This window comes from Lissotriton helveticus, chromosome 2_2 (assembly GCF_964261635.1).
Source record: "Lissotriton helveticus chromosome 2_2, aLisHel1.1, whole genome shotgun sequence".
In the NCBI taxonomy this organism is placed as follows: Eukaryota; Metazoa; Chordata; class Amphibia; order Caudata; family Salamandridae; genus Lissotriton; species Lissotriton helveticus.
In genome coordinates this window covers 525,798,106-525,823,389 of record NC_136060.1, presented here as the reverse complement: position 1 = coordinate 525,823,389, position 25,284 = coordinate 525,798,106, and the positions used below count along the sequence as shown (strand labels likewise).

The following is a 25,284-nucleotide window of genomic DNA, read 5'->3' as shown; positions in this document are numbered from 1 at the left end:
GTGAGATGTCCACCATGATGTAATCTAGCCTCGACTCGTGGCCCCTCCTGTTGAAAGTACACACCGAGGGGGTATCGGACGGGGTACGACCATTACATGCCCTCAGTGCGCAGTTCAAGGTAAGGGACATGAGCTGTAGTGCTAGAGGGGACCAGGCCTTAGGGTGAGGAGAAGATGAGGGTGGGACCCCCCAATGATCATCCTCGGCCGTAAGGACACCATCCAGTAGACCTTCCAGAGGTTCAAAGTGGCAGTTGAAGTCTCCTCCAAGCACCACCTTGAGGTCACCCGGGAGTTGGCCCAATAATGAGGCCAGATCGTTTAGGGTAGGTGATTCATTTGGCGAGGCCACTGGACGCGAGTAGACGTTGACAATGGCCCACGAGGATTTGTCAGGCCAAGTGAGCCGCACACACTGGATGTCCTGCGAACATGTATGAACTTGCTCCGCCTGGCACCCAGTGTGACTCGCAATCCAGATTGCCAGGCCACCAGATGGCCTCCCCCTCCCCGCCCATTTGGCAGGGATCTCGAATACTTCAAACCCTCTCCTGGACTGAGCGGCCCTCGCCCAGGTCTCCTGGAAGAGGAGTATATCACATCCACCTACCAGGGAGTCCCATTCAGGAGAGCCTTCCTTATTCGCAATTCCTGCCACATTCCAGGAGAGGATTCTCAATCCTGGATCAAGTGGCAGGGTGCCATGAGCTCCAGGAGGAGGTTGCTGGATGACCGTGTGTGAACCAGCGACAGGGGAACCAAATCCACAGACAGCGATGGCTGCAGGGCCTGCCCGCTCCACTGCCCCTGTCTGGAGAGTATGAGCAGACCCGATGTCAGGTGGGGGACCCAATTGGCACAAATTATCGTCCGTGTCCACCCCTCGCTCGTTGACGGTGTGCAGCCGGGTTGGTTCCAACATGGGGACCACACCCGATCCCACGCAACTTAGCGCATCCACCACCGTCTTCCCAGGACCAGACAAGATTGACCTAATTTGTGGTCAATCAACCTGGTCCAAACAGGAAAACCTGTTGTGATGGATGAAGTTTGCCTGGGCAGTTGGTAGGGAGTGCCTTGATCTATAACGGGAGCCATCTACAGCAAAGCCCACCCTAGTCCACCCCTTCTCACTCCCTCCCACCATGTTGGTACCACTGGGATAGAAGTAAGAAAGGGGTACAAGTTCTATTTTGGACTTATCGGGCCTTACAAGCCAGTTGCAAATATAGTTTGCAACGTGTGGGCTCCTAAAACTTAGGACGATGCAATCCCCTGACCTGATCTTTGTAGTAGGGCCAATCCATGGGATCCTCCTTACCATCAGGACCTCACCCTTCAAGTTTGGAGGCAGCGGTCTATTTATACTGAGCCAGCTTATAACCTTATTGCGTAGGGAGTCTTGAGACTCCCTAACACCACCAATTAGCTCAGGAACTCCCACCATGATTGCCGTATAGGGAACAGCTTCTGGGGGCAGGTTAACCACCCTGCGTCTATCAGGGGGGGGGGCAAGACCATCGCTCGGAGCATTTATAGGACCCACTGACGCCCTTGATTGCGGCGCGCATTGCGGCGCAGGGGGTAACTTAGATCTCCTGGGGGCCGGAACAGGGGGCCTAGGTGCTGGAGGTAACAAGGTGCACGTCTGAGGAATAGACGCACCATTTGCACTAGGCAATACCCTACTGGAAACCTGGGGCAGTGAGGAAGAAAGTAAACTATTCCCAGGAAGTTCCCCGGTAGCTATAGGAGCGTTTCATTCATTGTAGGGATGGCATTGTTAAGAAAATACCACTAGTGAATGATTCTCTCGTCTTAGTGCTTCCTTAAAAATAAGTGGATTTCCCATTACCACCCAATTGTAAATTATTCCTTTTTCCTGCCCTTCTACTAGGGAAAACTAAGAACCCTGGATATCTTCTGAAGTTTGTGTTTGGAGCTCAAGGATCTACTAACAAAAGTACAAGCCAGTGAAGGTCTGTGTGTGGGGGGAGTGGGGCGGTCTACATCCACAGACCTTGGCATCCACTGTAGCACATAGCCAGTGACTGATGCTGCTCAGTCTATTTTGGACAGCTCATGGCTGTCAAACTCCATCTGTCCTGAGCCAAAACCTCCCACTAACAAAAGACGAAGCTATACACAGGGTACCTGTGTAGTGTTAGAAAAGGTTTAAGTCAGCAACCCTGCATGGGGATTTCTGGAGAAATGCAGCTGTTTCGAGGCAATGTCTAGAATAGTAGTGTCCATTAAAGGAGTCATTTCTTATAGCTCATTACATCAACATAACTGCTTTGTTCTATGCATATAAATTGTTTTTTGCCATAACAAAGTCAGAAACATATAATCTATGTGTTATTACCATTTATAATGATCTTAATACACCTGATGAAATCCTGCATTGCAGATGGTCTCATGCAACTCCTTGGGAGCCCATTGTCCGGTCATGCAAATGCTGCGGATTGTCATGTATGTAAATGTAAATGTATTTGTATTTATATAGGGCACTTCTACCCAGAGGTCTCGTAGCGCTGTATTCATACCGCTGTGGAACCCATCCTGGCTTTCCTGTGAAATGTCCACTCCTGGGCACCCCCAAGGTGAAGCCAGGTATCCAAGCGCTGCTGGGGCCGTTGTGGAGATTAAGCAAGCTATTGCCCAGAGTCACAGAGTGGGACCCATGATTAGACTAGGCACAGAGGCGAGAATTATCAGGTCCGGGGAAATTGAGTCCAAGAGCAGCCGAGGCGAGAATTGAACCCTGATCCCAGGACAGACCTCTGCATCAGGGTCTGCCGCTCTAACCATTGAGGCAAACAGTGAGGAAAACCGGGATGCACACCATTTTATTCTATTTTTGCAAACTAATCCATGACTCAATAAGAGATGCATGCAACGTTGGTGAAGTGCCTTGCCCTGATGGCACTTGTATTTGTGACAATATAACAAGGTGAGGCGAGTTTACGCCCCAAACCAACTGCACTGCTGTAAATGCCTGCTTGGCCAATTCATTCCACTGTTCATCCATCAATTAATCCATATTTACAAGCTAATCTCTACAGAGCGTTAAACAAATACAGAAAAACATGAGTGAAAAAATCTTTTGGATTAGCTTGTAAATATGGATTAATTGATGGATGAACAGTGGAATGAATTGGCCAAGCAGGCATTTACAGCAGTGCAGTTGGTTTGGGGCGTAAACTCGCCTCACCTTGTTATATTGCTCTAACCATTGAGCCACGCTTCTCCACATGCTGTCTCATGCAGCTATTCTGCAGTTTATAAACATTTTCTCATGCAAATTTGTTGTGCAATTTCTTGTCTTTGTCGTTCTCTTGCCATTCACAGACAATTCAACACTTAATGCGGTCTGTGTCAGTGTCAACAGTGACTCCAATTTTGCATGCGTGCATTTAATGCACAGTTCGATCGACAGGTGAAAGTGGACAATGAGCTCTCACATTGATGCTAAGCACATGTCTGCTGACATCTTCTAGTCTAGTTGTGCAAACAAGCACTAAAAGAAGCATTGTCAGACCTTAACGAGAAAGTTGGTTAATGTTAATGTTAAACAATTTTATAGAGCGCAACAGCTGCCCCAGCTAAGAGGCATCCTGGCGCTAAGCAACAAGAAAATAACACGCACCAAAGCACAGGAGGCCTACAAGGGAGGAAACAGAAAAGTTTTAATGGTTTTCCTAAAATGAAGATAATTGGTAAGCCCTCGAATGTGGGCTAGCAACGAGTTCCACAGAATGGCTGCTCTGTTACGAAAAGAGCGCCCGCCGGCGCGGGCTCTTCTCACCCGGGGAACCACTACCAGACATCGTCCCTTGGATCGAAGTGATCGTGTGGGAATATAAAGAAAAAGATCAGTCAAGATTTGTGGGGATGCCAGTTTCAAAATTTTATGGGCTATACACAGTGCTTTAAACTCAATTCGCCTAGCCGCAGTCAGCCAGTGGAGGTAACGAAAGTCACTGGTTACTGGGCAGGTTCTACGCAGGCCCAAAAGAGATCTTGCGGCCACGTTCTGGACTCTCTGTAGCCTCTGTATTTCAGATTTATTAGCTCCCAGAGTGTTCACAGATTATATAGGAATAGAAGGTTGCAAAATGTGTAGACAGGCCCTGAGGAAACCTTGCTTGCCCATGCCAGCCTACTGGGATCAGGAAGGAGTCAAATGCTGTCCCACGTGACGGTCATTCAAACTGAATTGGTGATTTCTCTAACATAGAACAAGCACTGATCTGCAGCCACCTGCACACACCATAGATCTGATTCAGAAGTGAGTATCACAAACTGGGTGTACTGTGCTAGTGTCCTACCAGCTGTGTGGCTTGAATCAGCAAAAGGGTGCAAGTGCTTCTGGTGTGGCATTTGCGGTCATTAAGCCAAGATACACATGACAGCGTGAGCAGGGTTACAAGTAAAGCTCTGTTGTGTGTGCAATGCATTCTGGAGACGCGCAAAGGAAACAGTCACTGAGCTCCAATGAGGTTGACCACAAAGAAATGTTTTTAATTTCTTTAGTTGGGAAGGGGTCAGAGCGAGCCTGAGCGCCCCCTAAATACAACATTCCATCAAAGGATGGGAAATATAGGTACTCGGTGACACTGGGGTGTCAGTCACTGTAATGGCTGCTGTACAATGTTGCAAGCTCACACCGGGCCATGGTTGAGTTGACACTTCAATGAGGAGATATTGAGATCTTCCTCTTTCCACTCATGCATGTATTTGAGGCAGTATTACAGGACAGTGAAAAGGAAGTAGTAGTGAATATCATCATTGGTGAAACTGTCTACGTGCCCTCCTAAGTTGGAACAGTGCAGAATCGCTGTTGTTGATTTATTTCACATGCAGCACCCATACCTGAGATCTCAATGGCATTTTGGATGAGTTCAATTCTTGTTCGCTTGACAGGTACAACTACAGTTGGATAACTTGGCGTATCCTATGATCATGCAGCCTACTCTCATTTCAACTCCTGTCATAAATTGAATGAGAATCCAAGAAGCTGACACCTTGTTTTTTTTTCTTTGTGAAAGCCAGAAACTTGTTACCTATCAATACCGAACACTATGCAATTCTAAATGTAAGACATTTACGTTACTAGAAAATTGGGTATTTCATACATACTCACAAACATACCAATCATACATACATACTCACAAACATACCAATCATACATACATACTCACAAACATACCACTCATACATACATACTCACAAACATACCAATCATACATACATACTCACAAACATACCAATCATACATACATACTCACAAACATACCAATCATACATACATACTCACAAACATACCACTCATACATACATACTCACAAACATACCACTCATACATACATACTCACAAACATACCACTCATACATACATACTCACAAACATACCAATCATACATACATACTCACAAACATACCAATCATACATACATACTCACAAACATACCAATCATACATACATACTCACAAACATACCACTCATACATACATACTCACAAACATACCAATCATACATACATACTCACAAACATACCAATCATACATACATACTCACAAACATACCACTCATACATACATACTCACAAACATACCAATCATACATACATACTCACAAACATACCACTCATACATACATACTCACAAACATACCACTCATACATACATACTCACAAACATACCAATCATACATACATACTCACAAACATACCAATCATACATACATACTCACAAACATACCAATCATACATACATACTCACAAACATACCAATCATACATACATACTCACAAACATACCACTCATACATACATACTCACAAACATACCAATCATACATACATACTCACAAACATACCAATCATACATACATACTCACAAACATACCACTCATACATACATACTCACAAACATACCAATCATACATACATACTCACAAACATACCAATCATACATACATACTCACAAACATACCACTCATACATACATACTCACAAACATACCACTCACAAACCATACTAACTATTTTTGTAAGTTTCTATTAAAACCTATTCAACTGCATTCATATACAAAAGGTTAAAAATGTACTCATTTACTCATAAGCAGCAAACAAAAGAGGATGAAATTGGAGCGTTGGGGATTTACGTACTCAGTGGATGTTCTATTACTTCATGCTATTCTAGTTGAAGCTATAAGTGCTGCTCAGGAGTGGTAAATAAAAGTTTATGTATAATGCTAGCCTCCTGTCTTGACATAAAATCAAGAGGTTGTGAGCGCTAAACGTACATTTTAAATATAATTATCAAAAAATGGAGAAATGAGGAGAAATTTAGATTGCATAAACATGAGGCTTCACCACAAACAATAAGGCAAGTGTGGAATTTCATACTATAACTGATTTGATTTTCACCCAGTAGTTCTCCATGCCGCTGTTGCTTGATTAAATGTCCATTCGCGGCTGTCACAGGTCCTCTTACTGCTGCTTTGTCTCTTTCCTGGCAGGTCAAACCCATCTTTTTAGGCACTGTGGATCCTCGAAGCGAGATGGCCCAGTACCGGCGTGTGGTGAACAGTCAGAAGTGCGTGCGGGCCGGTGGCAAACACAATGACCTGGAGGACGTGGGGCGCGACGTGTACCATCACACCTTCTTTGAGATGCTGGGCAATTGGTCTTTTGGCGACTACTTTAAGGTACCAACAAGTAGGGTGCGACAGATCCCTTGTCATAGTGTGATCAATATGGCTGGCTATGAGCCAAAACCAAGGCTTTGGACAAACTGCTGATACTGCTATTTCATGCTGCCTATAGCCCAACTATCTCTCACACTCAAGTAAGACTTTGCTGCCTATGGCATGGCACCCAACTATCTCTCGCACCCAGGCAAGCCTCTGCTGGCTGTGGCATGGCGCCCAACTATCTCTTGCACCCGGGTATGCCTCTGCTGGCTATAGCATGGCACCCAACTATCTCTCGCACCCAGGCAAGCCTCTGCTGGCTGTGGCATGGCGCCCAACTATCTCTTGCACCCTGGTAAGCCTCTGCTGGCTGTGGCATGGCGCCCAACTATCTCTCGCACCCAGGTAAGCCTCTGCTGGCTGTGGCATGGCGCCCAACTATCTCTCGCACCCAGGCAAGCCTCTGCCGGCTGTGGCATGGCGCCCAACTATCTCTTGCACCCTGGTAAGCCTCTGCTGGCTGTGGCATGGCGCCCAACTATCTCTCGTACCCAGGAAAGCGTCTGCTGCCTATGGCATGGCACCCAACTATATCTTGCACGCAGGTAAGCCTCTCGACCGTCCCTCCATCAGTGAAAATCTACTCATTCCCTCCAGACTTACCTCTACGGCTTTACGGTTCAACTCATTCAAAAATACTGGGTTCCCTTTTTTGGAGCTCACTTATGTCCTCTCCACGAGATCAACATGCCAACAAACCCCATTCAGGCTTGAGACTCACGATTTTAAAGGCAAAAAAGGCTTCATTTTAGCAGTGTCTGGCATAAGATTGCCTCCACTGTAATATGTCAGTTGGATAATACGTTCCCCCAATGTGTTTAATTATTTACTGCAAAATCTCCCAAATTCTAGTTTTAATCGAGAGCGAACTCTGCTGCTTGTTGCTGCTTCCACTAACTTAGCGGCCAGAGACCTTATGTCGTACCTGCACCGACAAATGAAAGAGGAAATGTTGAGAAGACGTGACTGACACAGTGACTAGGGCCAAATGAATAACAAGCTACCCCTTGGTGTAACAGTCGTCCTGTTCTGGTTTTGGTATTGGACAAACCGCTTCACAGGCACTTTTCTTGCATCAAGAACAATCCAAGCGCCCAGCGGGATGTCGCTGCGATCAGGTGCTCCAGCTTTTAGACAAAACACTCCTTGGATGTTAGAAAGGAACAAGAACTGTAGTAATTACAAAAGGAGGCTGCGGCATATGTGTTTAAGATTGACTCTCAGTAGATTTTTGTGCTACAGTTCTACAAGTCATTTTATATACCTGTTTATACGTGTTCTCGGGAAGCCGTTCTTTAGTATTGCAAACGTTTAACTAAGTATAAATGTATGACGTCCTATTTACGTGAAGGTACCGTTAGAAGCATTTCATGGTGGTAGAAAGGGTCTGGGAGCCCACCACACTGGAGGGGGTTGGAGATCCTCCAGACTAAGACCTCAAACCCACAGATAGAGTTGTTGCATGAGAGCTAGTGGGTTATGCCAGCATTTCCTAAAGTATGGATATAAATTAGTGATGTCTAACAGAAGTTCCACCAATATGACACCATTGGCTGTAATTAAAGAAGGCTGTGTCTGATTTTTCTTAGACTAACTATTTCCCGCTTTTTTCTTTCCAACCTTCTTCAGCCCTTTGATAGGCCTGACATTAGCAGAAACCTTTTAATGTTACGAAAATTATACGTATAATGTTTATAAAATACTTACTGTAGGTGCTTTCAGACAGCCGCTTCATCCATTGGCCTGATATTGTGGCATTCACACTTCTGTTCCACCCACTATGTCATTCAGCATGGAGTAATGGGCCGGCCCACTTCTGCCATTGGCTAACCTCACTGTGAGTGATAGCATTCTGTCCTTTCCCAGGAAGCACATAAACACACAAAGTAGTCTGCATACGTGGCAATGACTATTGTAGCAATGTGCACATTTTGAAGACAATACGTTTTTGGTTGAACCACTATTTATTGTAGATTAACTTGGGCCTGACAGCTTTCCAAACAATAAAGGTTTGCAAAAACCATGACAGAACAAAACACACATTAAAAAAACACAAACGCTATCGGCCAGTGTCAGACCTATTGGCTTTACCAATGTTTGTTTCTCCTCTTTGATCTCCATGTTTGATCTCAATTGTATTTATTTTCCTCTGTTTCTGCTCTTATTTTGCTCCTCATTTTTTATTTTTGCTTCTTCCATAACTTGCTTTTCTTTTTTATACTTCTATCCATTTCTGTTTCTTTCCCCCAACTCATTTTCTTATACATGTATTTCTCCTTTTCTTCTTTCTTTAGTTGCATTGGTTGTTTCTTCGCTCTGATTCCCTTTTCTGTCTCACTGTCCCAGGAGGAAGCTTGCAGCTTGGCCTGGGAGCTGCTTACGCAGGTGTACGAGATCCCGAGAGAGCGACTCTACGTCACCTACTTCGCGGGAGATCCATCTTCCGGATTGGGAGCCGACGAGGAGAGTAGAGATATCTGGCTGAGCTTGGGGTGAGCAATGGAGTGACTGGGACAGGAGGCTCTGGCTTGTTGGTCCAGGTGCCTATTAGAGGATCACACCCTCCATCCCAAGTGCTGAAGACCTCGTAGGAAAGGATAAAACACAGACTCTATATCAGTAAATAAATCCATAAGTTGTGAGAGGCTGCCATAGCTTGCAACTAAATGACATGCACTGCCCCGCCCTGACATTGGGACATAATCTGGGTATTACAGAGGAACTTCTGACAAACATCCCCCTTAATTAACCCTCACAAGATCCCTGACCTGCTGAAACCTGTTGCTGGTTCAGGTGGGAAGAAGATGTGAGCAGTCCTCACAGCCTCTCTTTGTGACAGCAGTGCCGTGAGATAACGTCCATCACAAGCCAAAGAAATACAGGGATGAGATTCAGGCTGGTTTAGCTGAGTTAATTAGTTCTAGATAATGCCCTCCCCTCCCTTCTCGCTTGGTAAGCCTAGCTTCAACCGCATGGTACAGCCCAGCTTCACGCCTCTCTTTGTAAATCCCAGCTACACCCCTCTCTCGCTACAGCCCGCTACACCCCTCTTGGTACAGCCGCGCTACACCTCTCTCTCTGTACAGCTCCGCTACACCCCGCTTGGTAAGCCCCGACTGACCCCTCCAACCTCCGGACTCCTCCACTGGTCTTAAAGCTGCAGGTCACACGGGAAACATCCTTTACGACGCAGTAATGACACCACAGTGCCATTACAACGTGGGTTTCAGAACGCAAGTTGTTACCACGACTTGCACTGGAGGGCGCTCTAGGACAAGGAATAGTGTAATTTACTATCCAACACCTTCCCTACGGTATGTAGACTGGAGTTGGAATAGTAAATTACACTACTCCTAAGTCCAGCGCCCTCCAACGCAAGTCGTTGTAACGACTTGCGTTGTAAAACCTGCGTTGTGATGGTCTGCGGTGTTTTATACCGCGTTGTACCATCATACATCCAGGTCACACACCTCTTGCACATATCTTGAAAAAACCCAATTAATGATTGCCTAGTTCTAAATGAATCGAAAAAACACAAGGATATCCAGGCTGGAGGGTATCGCCAAGGAATTACCTAAACGGGGGAACCCAATCCCTTAGTGTGTCAAGGAGTTTCATATAAAAAATTAAGACAAACCCTCACCCACCCACCTAGGTGGCACGCTTCATCACCGGGTTGTCTCATTAGCCCGACATTTGTTTGATGGGGTTTGTGGGATCCCTGATTCTCCAGGAAGTACTTTGCTGTAAGTGGGTAAAACCCACTCAGTCATGAGGGAAGGGATCCTGAGACAGTGATTAAAATCCCTTTCAAGAGACTTGTGACAAAGATGTATAACAAATTGTAAAAAGATATTAAGTACAAAATATCAAGTGGGGATAATAGGGCTGACTCTCTTTCCCCTTTTGGTTGTTAGCAATCCTAGATTAATTCAGAATAATTGTCCGGATTCAATCCTCTCTCTATGAAGCTCAGATTTTCTCATAAATTTTTGGGTGCCACTCTCTTTTGTTACTTTGGACAGAGCTGGAATTCTTGTCCAGCTCCAGTCATCCCCAGACTCAGCTAAATAACTCCCGACTCACTTCAATGCCCGAGAAGCCCAAACCTGCTTTTAGAAATGTTTAGATTCGATTTGATTTTGTTAGTTCAGGGCAGGCGTGAAGTGCTTGTTTGGTTTCACCCGGTTCTTGCTACTGGCCCCATCACTCTGTTCGATGATTTCAGACTCGCTTCTGATGCCTGGCTGGACTCACTCGGCTCTCAATGAAGCCCAGTCTTGCTTCATTAATAGCCACATGTATTTTTATTGATGCTCAGACTGCAACTTTCCTTTAAGCCTGGGCATAATTCGCTGAGTTTTGCTATGCGGAACTCTGCGAAGTTACAAAAAAACACCGCGATGTTCTACGAGTGGCGGAGTGCAGTACGAACTGCAGTTTGTGCTGGTATTCCTGCCGCTCGGGTAGAAATTCTACCCGAGCTGCAGCTCACACCGTGAATCAGAGTTTTCTGCACTCCGCGAGTGCAGAAAACTCCGCTAACTCCGCGAACGGAGCGAAGTTCATCGCCCAGGCCTACTTTCCTTAATGCAGGATTCACTGGCATGGTTGTTTATTCCACTCCGCTCTTGCTAAAGGCCAGAGTTCACTTTGGGTAATGCCCAGACTCACTCTCATTAATGCCCAGAATACTTTGTGCTGGTAATGATAACTGTTAGGATAGCGGTTCTGTTGCTCTAAAGGGGGATGCCAGAAGCAGCATCGAAGGGAGTAGGGGTTATCAAAGGCTCTTCCTTACAGTATGTTCTTGGATGTACCCTCCCTCTGTTTCAAGGCGGCTGTTACTCAGCTGAAGATACAGTACTTACTGGGCTTCAGGTGGATAGTTTCAAGGGACTGCCCTCAAAGTGGAACTGTTGCTGACCCTGCAGCCGCCATCGTCATCATTCTGTGCGCTCTGCACTACGGAGACAGAGCAAGACGGGAAATCCGTACTGGCTGACAACCATTCTAACATGAAGCAACGAATGATACATCTGAGTTTCAACAGATCACAGAGAAGGGGACTGAAGTCTTGCCAAGGCGCAGCTAAAAGACACAAAAGAAAAAATCGCACTCTGAAAAGAAAAAAGACTTCCTGAATAAAGTGAACTGGAAATATGCTAATTATTAAGAAAAGTATGTTTTTTAGCTTTCTTTTAGTTTTGAGACCCCACCAGGCACAAAGCAAAATAAATCAAACCCAACCAAGTGAGGAAACTACTGCATGTACGATAAGCCTGATTAATCATGAAAGTCAACAATTCTACAGAGCTCACATGGAATGCACATGTATGTTTGTGTGTAACTATGCCAGATAAAACAAACACAAGAAGATGATGGACGGAGTGCTGAAACTTTTCAGACACTCCCACCCAGTCAACAGATCTGGGTTTAATCCATCACCGTTCTTTAGCCCACTCTGCCACCCCAGTTCGGACATGGCCATATGCAAATCAGTCTGACCCTGTGCCTCATGGGAACAGTCCAGCCCGAACTGCCAAGCCATGTCTTCCCTGGACCGGAAACAAGCATCCTGGGACCGGTTTCGGGGTAGCATCCCTCATCAGCCAGGCTAGCTTGACTCCAGTGGCAAAGTGAGCAAGGGACCCACGTCGGGCTGGACTGTTCCCATGAGGCACAGGGTCATGACTGATTTGCATATGGCTGGTCCTGAATTGGGTTGACGAAGTGAACTAAAGAATGATGATGGATTCAACTCAGATCTGTGACTGGGGGTGAGTGTCTGAAAAGTTTGAGCACTCGGTCCATCATCTCCTTGTGTTTACTAGCCAAATAATACAGCTAAGGGCTGTATATAACACCTATTATTTACAACACCTACAAGTCGTAGGAGTGTTGAATGAAGGAAAAGCAAGCTATTAAGAGTCAAGCTAGCGTTTATATGTCTATTGACTCATTACCTACTGGCGGTCGCCAGTAGGTATATATAGTTAGGATTTTTTCTCTATGGGTTTTTTGAAAATTCTATGTCTAATAACTTTGGCGTTTGTGGACGGAATTGGCTGAAATTTTCAGGAAAATGGCACATTTTGTTTCTGATCAGCCCCTGAAAATTGGGGGGGGGTTGGTCCAGGGGGGGTCGAGAAAAAAGGGGGGTCCCAAAACATGTTTTTAACATTGAGTTTTCCATAGGGCGGTTGGCCTCACTTTTAGCCCGAACGGCTGAATGGATTTGCACGAAACTTGGCAAAATTGTAGGGACTGGTAGCCCGATGTGCCTTTTGTAGGTCTCAATATATGTGCTCCAGTGGATTTTGAGAAATTAACGTTTAAAAAAAGATATATATCTGTAACAGCGGACCGGGCAGCGCTCCGGTTCGCGTACTTTTCGCGCAACGGAGCTTTGTGAAGCGAAGCTGATTGGTTCTCCGGCGTCTGTCAACATTCCAAACAGTCCGTAGCGGCCGCCATCTTGTCTCTCGGTAGGATCGAGAGACAAGAGGAGGCCAAAGCGAAGGGGCAAATGACCATAAGGGGGCATAGTAGATTCTCGCTGACCCCCTAGGTTTGATGTGGAGGTTTTAAAAGGGCCCCGCGGGGCAAAAAAATAAATAAATTATAATAATCGAACGGCTGAATGGATTTGCACGAAACTTGGCAAAATTGTAGGGACTGGTAGCCCGATGTGCCTTTGCTAGGTCTCAATATATGTGCTCCAGTGGATTTTGAGACATTAACGTTCAAAAAAAGATATATATCTGTAACAGCGCTCCGCTTCGCGTACTTTTCGCGTTACGGAGGTTTGCGAAGCTGATTGGTTCTTCGGCGTCTGTAAACATTCCAAACAGTCCGTAGCGGCCGCCATCTTGTCTCTCGGTAGGATCGAGAGACAAGAGGAGGCCAAAGCGAAGGGGCAAATGACCATAAGGGGGCATAGTAGATCGTCCCTGACCCCCTAGGTTTGATGTGGAGGCTTTAAAAGGGTCTCGCAGGGCAAAAAAAAAAAATACAGTTTTTTTAGTTTTTTTGCGTGGAGTGCGCCCGGTTCGCGAACCGGGAAGCGTTCTGGGGAGCGTACTTTCTTGAAAATTAGTGAAAAAAGTTAGAGTAAAATAATAATTGTGAGTGATCAGATGTAGGGTAGCTCTGAGAAGAGCTTTTGGGTTTATGGTACATTTAGGTACTTATAAGTAGGTACCAATGCACAGTCTTAAATTCAGAGTGAAAATTCTGTTGCCCTCATCTGAGAAGTGAACTCCATCTCCTCTGTAGATATCTTGCATGTAGTAACGCAAGTTATTGTTGTACAGGGAGCCCATTCCATGGTCTCTCATGTAAGCTGAAACAGATTTGTTTACATGCTTCCTCGATTTCTCAATTTGTGGACAAAATTGGTTCGACCACCTCCATTTTTGTCTTTGACATATATTTGAATATACCAAGGCAGTCTGAGGAAAAAGTGCCATCAATTGCTCAAAGATGTCCTTTAAAAGCATTTCCAGACCTACCCCAGTCAAAGTGCCCAAATCATTACCTCCACAGTGCACAATTAATAGGTCAGGTTTTGGCAAATGCATAAAGGTTTTCACCAATGGTATCAATTGGTGACATTTTAATCCTCTGTGGCCAAACCACTTAATTTCCACATCTTGTAAATTGAGGTTAGGTAAATTCCTGTTTTCAGCGTACCTCTGAGCCCAATAGATGTAACTATGTCCAACAATCCAGACAGAAAACATGGCGAGAGAAGGTTCTCCTGCAGTCAGATGAAGTGTGGCAATGAAATGGCAGTTGAAAAAATGAGAGTGTAAAATGAAAAAAACTGAGGAGTTTCTGTGTTAATGAAGCAGTAAGAGTGATTGGTGGATTTTGATTGCTGAAAACAGAAAGTTAGGGTGCATAGATGAGTTTGTTGAAAGATGTATTTTGAGTGGCGAAGAAAAAATCATTAAATGAAAGATTGCACTGGATATGCAGGTGCACTGAGAGTTCAGAGTTCAATTGCAACTTTGTTGTGTGAACTTGGAAACACCAGAGGTCTTGCAAGAGGTGGTTGCTATGCAGAAAAAGCAGAGAGGGGGCAGAGGGGGGAAGGGTTTTGCTTTGAAAAAAAGTGAGGGAAGAGTTTTGATTGGGTGACATGAGAGATATGTGTGAGGAATTACAGCATTTCTGTGCTTTTGATAGCTGCAGACTCTGGAGTGCATACCTTTTGCTCTGCTGAAGACAAATTGGTGTGTTTCTGAGACTGTTTTGAAACTCAAAGTATTTGCTAAGGTGAGAAAAGATTTCTTTAATTTAGATAGAAAATAGTGTGCTTTAAGGAGAAAATTATGAAGAAAGTTGTGTTTTTCAAATGTTGCTTTGTCTCAAGTGTTTTACAAATAGATTTTGTTTCTTTGAGAAATTGTAATTGGAGAAAATGTGAAGTATTAGTACTGACAGGGTTTTTATGTGCATAGGAGCTGTTGAGTGTTTTCAAATTATGACTTGTAAATCGTTTTTGAGAAAAAGCAATGGTTTTAATATTGATGAGAAGGACATAATGGTGTCTGCTTCTTTATAAGGTAATTGAGAGTCTCTGATGTTATTTTTCCCATTTCAATGTAAGAAGTTTGTCTGTGGAGCAAATTGCTTGTAAATATGCTCCCACCTGTGCATGGCAAATTTAGATTTTGAATGTTTGCGTTACATAGGTATGTTAAAGGTGACTGAAACATGCTGCAAAGGCAATCAAAAAACGCTTTTATGTGTCTTAAGGACATTTTAAGTCATTTCCCCATGTGCAGTGTTTTCAAATTATGAGTTGAAAATCGTTTTTGAGGTAAAGGAATGTTTTCAAAATTTATGTGCGCCATATGCCCCCAAATTTCTTTTTCAGGGGTGCAGCAGGGTGTTCTTGAGACACTCCTGCACCCTCGGAAAAATTCGTATTTTGCGATGAGGTAATTGCTAATCGCAAATTGCACCTTCATTCCTATGGGCCTCCTGCTGCATGGAAATGAATGGGTAATTTGTAATTAGCAAATAGCTCATCGCAAACTAGGAATGGTAAAGAATCGCTATTTATTCCTTAAAGTTCGCTATTTAGGAAATGCAAAAAACTTTGATGATACATATGGCGGTTCATGTCTAACAAGATAAGAAGCATAGGGATAGATTTATGATGACTGGCGCATCACCAGGGATGTGTTAGTCATTCTGTGCCGCTGTTCCGTCACCTATGGTGTGCTGCATTTACAATGCGGCGCATCATGGGGCAAAAACAGCACAGATGCGTGATGTATCTGTGCCGTAAAGGTGGCGCATTGCTGGAGTTGTATCGCAAGTGTGATGAAGCTCCAGCAAGGCTCAGGGGTGCCCCTGTCGCAGGGTTTCTGTTCTCACACAGAACTGTGGACAGAGGATTGGAACCTCGGCGAATTAGGGTGCCCCAAAACTCACCTTAGTAATCAAAAACCCCTTAGCAAGCTAGGTACAGTGTCACATTGGATATAACAAACTCTCAATGTTTAGACAATCCAGAATATGAACTTATAGTACCTCAGGATACGTGGAACTCATGAACAGTCGGTCGTTATATATTTCTTAGAAACCAGAACATGGAGTTAAGAAGAACACATGTGTATTTGAAATGTTTATTTACTAATGCCGTCTTCTCAGGCGTAGTATCTTAGATAATACAAGTACACATATTATCAGTAGCAAAATTACCAGCATAGTTACTAGTACATAAAAAGCGAATGGTGACAGTATGTTAACATGCTGTAAATGAATAAGAGTTAGCAACACTTATAAGCAGCCGCGGGCCGTGGAGGGAGTTACGGTGGGGCAGGGAGGCGGGGAGGGGGAGGGGCAGGGTGGAGAGGGCTCCACCCTGCCCCTCCCCCTCCCCGCCTCCCTGCCCCACCGTAACTCCCTCCACGGCCCGCGGCTGCTTATATCTCACCCTCCCTAATACACATATTATATTATTTGCTAAGAAGGTCTCTTTGTGTTGGTTTAGGGCGTGCCCATACTTTAGTGTCTTAGATTTGAAGGAATCACATCAGCATACACCAGCTCTCTCTTCATGTGAACCGCATCAAGTGTTGTGTATGTGTGTTCGGCAAAGCAATATAAAACCCGCCTCATGCCCAGAATTGGCAGAAGCTGCACTTATGTTATGAGTATGAAGTCGTGGAGATCAGACCTCATAACAATTCTGTATCGTGTTGTTCTTGAAACTTCAGCACTCGCTGTACAGATATAGTTTAACAAGTAAAGCAGATAGTAGAGCAATAACATATTATTCTCATGTAAATCACGATGAACTATTAGGTTGAAAGCTAAAGCAACAACTAAGTGTTGTGTGCAGAAGTTGCAAAAAAGGAAAAATGGCGTTTAAACCGGTAATGAGTCCATGCTAACTTAACACGGTGTAAAGATATATAGGATCTACATGACACCTCCCCATGATCCGGAAACGAACTGAATAAGATAATAGAAGTGCCATCTCATGAGAGCAGATTGCAACTTTATATGTGGACGGTCCGCAAGGTAAAACATTAAAAACTAGGAAAATTTAATGCTAAAGAAAAATAAAACAGCCAACTACTTTATCGAGGCTTAAGCCAATAGGCAAGCTAAATAATAAAAACTTGACAAATAAGTCAATGAATTGTCAATGAAATGCTAGTACTCAGCATATCAAACATGAAAAAGGTCTATGACATAACTGTGTATGCAAAATAAGCTGCAACAGCCTCTAATAGGAAGTCACCGTCTTCATCCGAAAAGAGTTCAGCCATCCAATTTAAAAGCGGAAAAGAACATACGTGCTCTCCCAGCACCGGATCCTCTATCACCATCAGAGGACAGCTCGGTGGGTTTTCAAGAAAGCTCTGTTCCAAGAAAGACTGTGTTGCCGCCAGTAAATTCCAGGGACCAATTAGTCCATGGATCAATGCCACAGCTATAATCCTTTCGCCAGGACAAACCAACTCGTGAGTAATGATAGGACTCATCAGCTTATTAAAGTCGACGTCAGGAGAAACCGGTCCGCAGAGACACAAATCAATGGCCCAATCGAAATCACAGGTCAGGCAGTGAAATACAGGCTGGACACAGGTGAAGTAGGAGAATCGAAAAGATAATCCATATGCCGTGCTTAATATCGCCAACGGCATTGTGCCATAATATTCAAGCATGCGATTGCGGAACAGCGTGAGCAGCTGCAGGGCGGGAGCTTGCACAGGAGGGACATCCATATTTAAAAATGTAAAAAAGCACAAGAGCGTCCGCTGGTAATGCAAGTAAAAATGGGAATCCACCAAGCACAGTGGAAAAAATAGAATGAAAGAAAGCAGGGATGATTCCAAAGATTTTCTCAAATGAAGTCACGAGACCACTGGTAACAACTTTAAAAAAGTGCGCCAGGCCCTTTGTAGAGGACGCGTTAGAGATAGTCCGAACCATCTTGCTGAAATGGAAAGGCGAATCTGTATTTAAAAGGGTCTACACCTCTGTACGGGTGTTCGCTATGTGAAGCACGAAAGTTTCACGGGCCGAAGTCAAGGCCACCTCTCTCTGAGACAAAAGAGCTCTTATTCTTGCCATGCCGTTGAAATGTGCTCCCAAGGTTGGTATTTGTGGCCAGATTGAAAACTCCCTATGTTCATGTGTGAGAGGAAATGAACATTTCCCGCTGCAAATAACCCGTTCACTTACTGTTACGATAAAAGGAATACTTTTAATTAACCCAGAACAATCTTCATTATTGAGCATCAAATAACTATCATTTTCCAACAACTTGAACGTGGGGATGATAGCAGTAACTGGCGTGCCTTGCAACACGCAAGCCATATTTGGTCGGTGTTTGTTGCATGAACCGTGTAACTGTATGTGCCTACACATTAGTGAATGATCTGGCGTCTCAGTGCATTCCTCTCCATTCAGATAAACTTCTTGATCATCTTTGAAAATCTGTATGTGTATGGAAGCGACCAGACCTCATGAAGAAAACCACTACCTAAAGGTTAATAACGACCTATTGGTATATATTTCATACAATTTGAAAACTTATATAAAGCAAAAGGCAGCGTTATCAAACCGTGGATAAGGCACGTTGCCAAAGCAGTCAACCTTTTGGATTTATACTGGAAATGTTAAAGGAAGAATTACGGAGTAGGGCCTGTAAATCTTTAATGGACAACGAGTAAAATTACTCCAAGCATCATATTCCTGTAACTCCGGGATAGTAGGGGTGTTTAATTTTTTAGAAGTAGCCAATCCAAAGCATTTGGTCTGGGAAATTGTTTCATTCACAAACAACATATGATTTGGGATGAGACATGCACGGTGCAAAGCCTCAGTGCCTTGTACCTGCCAGGTTCGTGAACCCCAAACTGATGTAGATCCTGGATATCTTTACTCTGTGTTAAGTTAGCATGGGCTCATTACTGGTTTAAACGCCATTTTTCCTTTTTTGCAACTTCTGCACACGACACTTAGTTGTTGCTTTAGCTTTCAGCCTACCTGCGTCAAGATCTATGCCTGCTTCAAGCAGGCGCAGGGTTTTGATGTAGCTTTGTCCTATCTGATTGTAAATGCGGCACACCGTGGGTGGCAGAGCAGCGGTGCATGTTAACTGGTGCATCCCTGGGGATGTGCTAGTTAATATAAATCTGCCCCTTTACATTTAATTATGTGCAGCGGACACAGAGTCGGTGAGGTTTATCCAAGGTTAAGAAGAGATGAGTCCTGTTCAGTGAAAAATTGGAGATAGGCTTCACCTCCTCTGCTCCTCAGCATCGTTGGACATGGTTAAATAATAGCTGCAAAATGTTACTCTTGTTAAACAATTTTACTATTATAATCTCTGAGATTTGTCTCTTACTGTGCAACATCTCATTGTTGTTATCTTTCTTTAAAGATAAAGACAACATCAACATGAGCGACAATCAGCAATCAGTTGATTTCGACCTCATCATTGAACTCGTAATTGAAACATCAGTGGATGTTGATCCCTTGGATGATTTCAATCCTGAGGATGAAGAAGAACGTGATGAGGATGCAGATTTGTCAGAATTGTATGACATAGGATGGGAAGCTGACTTGCTTGAGCCTATGGAACTATAAACATTTATTTTATAAATTTATAATAAATAAAAAGTAAATATGTAAACCGTTTAATTTAAAAATAAAGACACCTTCAAAAACAGGTTATGTGTAGTGTCTTCAATAAAATATTAAAATATGGTCATAAAATTAGATCAGATTCATATATAAAACAGGACAGGTAAAATGAATATAAATTCCATTTCTTTTCTGCTATTTCTGTATTCTAAATTTGCCATGTACAAAAAATTCTTCTATGTAAAAATGTTAAGTAGTGTGTTAAGTTTTTGATGACTGTTATTAATTTACTGTTGGGTAATAGTGGTTAATAACATTTTTTATTATATTTTACCACAGATTCAACTGCAGATTATTTCAAGATTTTAGGATGCCAAGCAAAGAAAGAGTGAGAAAGGCTGCAAAACGTCAAAGACAGCAGGTGAATGAAAAAAAGCAGCAGTCCTCTAACAAAAAGATTTGTCAAGTCACCAAGAAAGCACCGGGTAAGAGTACAAAAACATTCATAAGAAATATATCTAGTAAAAAAAATATTACTACAGAAAATGTTTCAGTCCAGAAAAGGAGAAGCAATTCAAACGGTAAGGAAAGGCCAATGAGAAATGTTACTGCTAGAGTAAGAGATAACTCTATGCATGAAAGTAGAAGGAAACAACAGTTTAGGGACATTCGTAAACGAATGTTCCGCAACAGGATAATTGGCAATTTGTTAAAAAATATTAAGAAAGGTCAACAGAAAGTGGTTTTTTATAAGAGAAAAAAAATAGTTGAGAAAGTTATTGATCAGGCATTTGAAATTAAACGTAAGTTATTTATTTTGACAATCAATAGAATTAGGAAGCTAAACAAGGCAATTTATGATTTCAAAAGAAATAGTAGATGGAAGAGAATAGTTAATCGTAGTAATTTTTGTGAAGTTTTTTCTGGAGAATGGATGCATAGTTCAAGCTCTGAGGCATTTTTTAATGAGGAGAGTTATTTCCAGGATAATGATTTGGTGCATGCAGTTGACACCAGTGGTCGAGGTTATGAAGTGAAAGATGGTTGTCCAGTTGAAAAAGAAAAACTTGTGACAGCAGAGATAGAAGAGGTGTTAGGTAATGAGGTTTTAGGGAGACGTCCTAAGGGTCCTGTGTACACCTGGAAGTGTAGTAGTATTTGCAGTGTACAACAGGATTCCATCAATTTGCTTTGTGATTTTATACGGTCATTTAATAAGAAAAGTTTGAAGCAGAAAATGAAGTTGTTGCAAGAATTAGATCCTTGCAGAGTGAGAGAAGTGATAGGTTTGCATGGTCATTCACTGGCTTGTCTTTCCAGGAGAGTATGCCAGAGTGTTTTTCATCATTTCAGGATGCTAGCAGTGCATCATAATAAAGTGAGGAAATTAGTTAGAATGTTGTATTATGCTAAGAGTCCAGCAATTATGCTTAAACAATTATGCGCTGCTCTTTTGCATGGTTCTGAAATAGATGTGAAGAATATATGTGAAGAAATTGAGTTTTGTTACTTTGGAAGTAAAGAGGAGAATGTTGAAATTGACCAAGAAGAAGAGAGTAATGTGGAAAATAGTGTACAGGTTTCCAGTACAGATAATTTCCAGAGGGAAATTGCGACGTTTGAGGTGAAATCAAGTGAGAGGCTAAATTTCACTTGTGTGTGTTGTCGACGCACTTATTATAAGAATCAGACTAAGTTAGTGGATTTATATGCAAAAAGTGAAAGGGGAAATAATAGTGAATGGAAGGATTTTACAACATACTTGATGGTAGAAAATTGTTTTGATTTGGGATTGGATCAACGTGTGTGTACTTATTGTTGTAACAAATTAAATCAAAACCAGATGCCTGCTAGAGCAGTTCATAATAATCTGGAATTGGTTGAGATTCCTTCTGAATTGAAGGATTTAAATACTTATGAATCTATTTTGATTCAAAGTATCCATCCCTTTCAGGCTATTGTAAGAATGGAGCCAAAGACAGGGAAATTGCCTCCATCAGATTTACAGAGAGGATTAAAGGGAAGAGTTGTTTATTTGCCTCTAGATTTGAAGAAAAAAATTAACACAATTGGAGTAGAAAAAGTGGAAGAGGAACCTCTTGTTATCTTAGTTAATGGGGTTCCGACAAAGAATAAGAAAATATGGCAAGATTTAGTAGATGTTAGGAAAGTCAAAAGGGCAACATTGTATTTGAAAAAATATAATAAATACTATAAAAATGTATATGTTGCAGAAGAGGAAGTAAGTGAGGAAGAGGATAGCGATTTGTGTGCTGGTCAAATTGAGAAAGTAGAACCCTGTACTAGTGAAGAAATATATGAACATTATAGTGTTCATCCTTTGCATTCCAAGGAAGTCATGGGGAATGCTATTGAGTTGTTTCAAATGAAACAAGCGAAAGGGAGTCCCATTAGTGTTTGGGAGGAAAGTTTGGAAGCTCGGTGTTTCCCACAGCTTTTTCCAACAGGTCAGGGAGGAAGATATGATGAGCGACCTCATCAAATTCCTGCTTCTGAATACCGGACTTTGCGATTGTATGCAGGAGATCCTAGGTTTCGACAATGCATTCCTTATTTGTTTCATCTCCTGTTTGAAAGCGATCTGTCTGGACTGTCATATGCAGTGAACCACATCTTGAAAAGTGGTATACACATGCAAAACATCTCGGCAAGTGACTTTATGGATAAAGTCAATGTCCAAGACAGTATTTTGGATTCTCACCTGATTAATCTCATGGCGTGTCAGCGTGGTACTAATGAGTACTGGTACCGTCGTCATGGTGATTTAAAATGTATGCTGAGGAACTTAGGAACTCCCACATGGTTCCTCACTTTGAGCTGTGCTGAGTATGGCTGGGAAGACTTACTTGAATTTCTACGAGAGGCAAATGCTAATGTAGAAAACATCGAATTCAAGACACCCGGAGAACTGTGCTCTTTGGATCCAGTCAATGTATGTAGGTACTTCAATCATAGATTTGAAGGTATGATGTCTTTCATCATGAATAAGAAGAATCCACCTCTTGGAGAGGTGTTGGATTTCTTCTGGAGGAAGGAGTACCAAGCAAGATGTGCTCCTCATATACATATGTTGCTGTGGATCAAGGATGCACCTAAATTTGGAACGGATGCAGAAGACTCAGTGATGAGTTTCATAGAACAGTATTCTACGTGTGCTGTTCCAAACGCAAAGGAGAAAAAAAGCCTAAGAGAAAAAGTTCTACGTTTCCAAAGCCATCGATGTGGAAAGTACTGTCGTCGTAAATTCCGGAACAAAGACAAGTTCTACACCAAATGTCGTTTCGGCTTTCCACGACCGGTGATTTCTAAAGGAAGAGTGAACAGTTTGATGTCTTCGCTGCGACATAATGTGATGAAGAAATCACCTAAAAACACATACAATTTGAAGAGGAACGAAGAGTCTAAGTACATCAACGACTACAACCCGGTGATTTTGTCCATGTGGAATGCTAACATGGATATACAGTTTGTGGCTGATAACTGTATGGCTGTGGCTCGGTATGTGACATCTTACATCACCAAAAAAGAGAAGACAGAATTGAAGGATATGTGGGAGGACATTTCCCATGAAAAGAGCCTCAGCAAGAAGTTGTACAGTTTCAGTCTGAAGATGTTGTCGCATCGAGAAATCGGAGCTTACGAATGTTCTGACCGGTTGTCTTCAGCAAGTCTCTATGCCAAGTCCAGGAGTATCGTTTGGGCGAGTGTTGGTCTTGCTGCAACGCGTAATCGAGTTCTGAAACCTGTGCGGGAAATTGAGTATTTGGCGGAAAAGGAGCCAAACAGTACCGACATTTTGAAGAGCAACATGTTGGATACATATTATCCAAATCGAAGCAGTCACCTCGAGAATGTTTGTCTGTATGAGGTTCTGCAAAATTACATATTCAAGAGGAACATCAAAGAAGATACTGAGAAAGGAGTGTATGCTGTAATAGGAAGTGAGGGATGTCTGGTCAAGCAAAGAAAATGCCACTTGATAAACCATCGAAAATTGAGTGGCGAATCTCCTGAAAAAAAGGAGTTTTTCTATTTAGCACTTTTGCAACTTTTTAAGCCTTGGCGTGCAGAAGAGGAACTGCTTGGAGATTTCCTTTGTTATGAAGACTCATTCAATGCTGCCAAGGAGACCATAGAATGTTCTGCTTTTCCCAAATATGTAGAAATGTTGAATGTGGAAATTGAGCAGGAAGCAACAATTGCAGCCGAGATTGCCAGAGACAGTTCTCAGGACAGTCAGAGTTCTGCTTCATTGAGTCAGGATCCACTAGGAGGACCTCTTATCGAAAATGAAGCTGCCACTGCTATGAATGAAGTGGAAAGAGCCATGGCACATGCTCAGGAGGATGCGGTTAACTTAGAAGAGTTGGAAAGACAACTCAACGTTGAGCAGAGGAAAATATATGACGAGATTACCATGCAAATTGATCATGGATTAAGTCATGACAAGAAAGAGTGCTCATGTACGTCGTTGAAGCCTGTCCGACTGTACGTGAGTGGAGAAGCGGGAACTGGAAAAAGTTTCCTTATTAAAGCAATTTCATGTTATTTGCAGGAAAGGACAGAGTCATCGCTGTCTTGTGTTGTCACCGCTCCAACTGGACTGGCAGCACATAACATTAAAGGGATTACTTTACATCGTTTACTGATGCTGCCAGTGGAGCATGACAACAAATTAGAATATCACAAGCTATCTGGAGATGCTTGTTTTGAAGTTTCAAGAGTCTTGAGGAAAATGAAACTTCTTATCATTGACAAAGTAAGCATGGTTTCTAATGTCATGCTTGCCTTTGTGCATTTGAGAATGCAAGAAGTTCTCAAAACAGAGTATGATGTGTTATTTGGTGGCAAACACATCATTGTTTTCGGAGATCTTCTGCAGCTGACACCAGTGAAAGGGCAACCTGTGTTCAAAATGCTCACGCATGAAGATACCAGGAAGTGCTTAGGGAGCATTGGCAATGTCAATATATGGTTAAACTTCAATTATGCTGAACTGCATGAAAATATGCGTCAGGCAAAGGATGAAGTTTACAAGACTATTCTACAAGATGTTAGAATTGGAAAAGTGACCGAGCATGGGAAAGAAGCTTTACATGCACGATTACTGACAAATTTATATCCAGACGAAGATGTTGTGCCTGAGAATATTTTTCAGAAAGTTACTGAGAAAAAATCTGGAATATGTTTGATGCCAACTCTTGCAGAATGTGCCAAATTCAATAACAAAATGTTGCATTTAGAAAAGCAAGAGATTGTGAAACTGGAAGCTATTGACAGAGTAGAGCATATGGGATCAACAATTATTTTGTCTGAGAATCTGAAAACAAAATTGGATTCATTAGAGAAGAGTATATCTAAAACTGCGGGTTTTGAAAAGACTC

At 42.8% G+C, this 25,284-nt stretch overlaps 1 protein-coding gene across 1 annotated transcript in view; it reads left to right on the top strand.

The window, feature by feature from the left end:
• LOC144821935 (alanine--tRNA ligase, mitochondrial-like) overlaps positions 1-25,284 on the top strand; it is a 189,817-nt gene that overhangs the window by 5,626 nt on the left and 158,907 nt on the right. The window contains exons 2-3 of the mRNA XM_078679085.1: positions 6,524-6,712; positions 9,104-9,249. Of these exons, the coding sequence (XP_078535211.1) occupies positions 6,524-6,712; positions 9,104-9,249 (335 nt within the window). The remainder of the gene's footprint in view (positions 1-6,523; positions 6,713-9,103; positions 9,250-25,284) is intronic.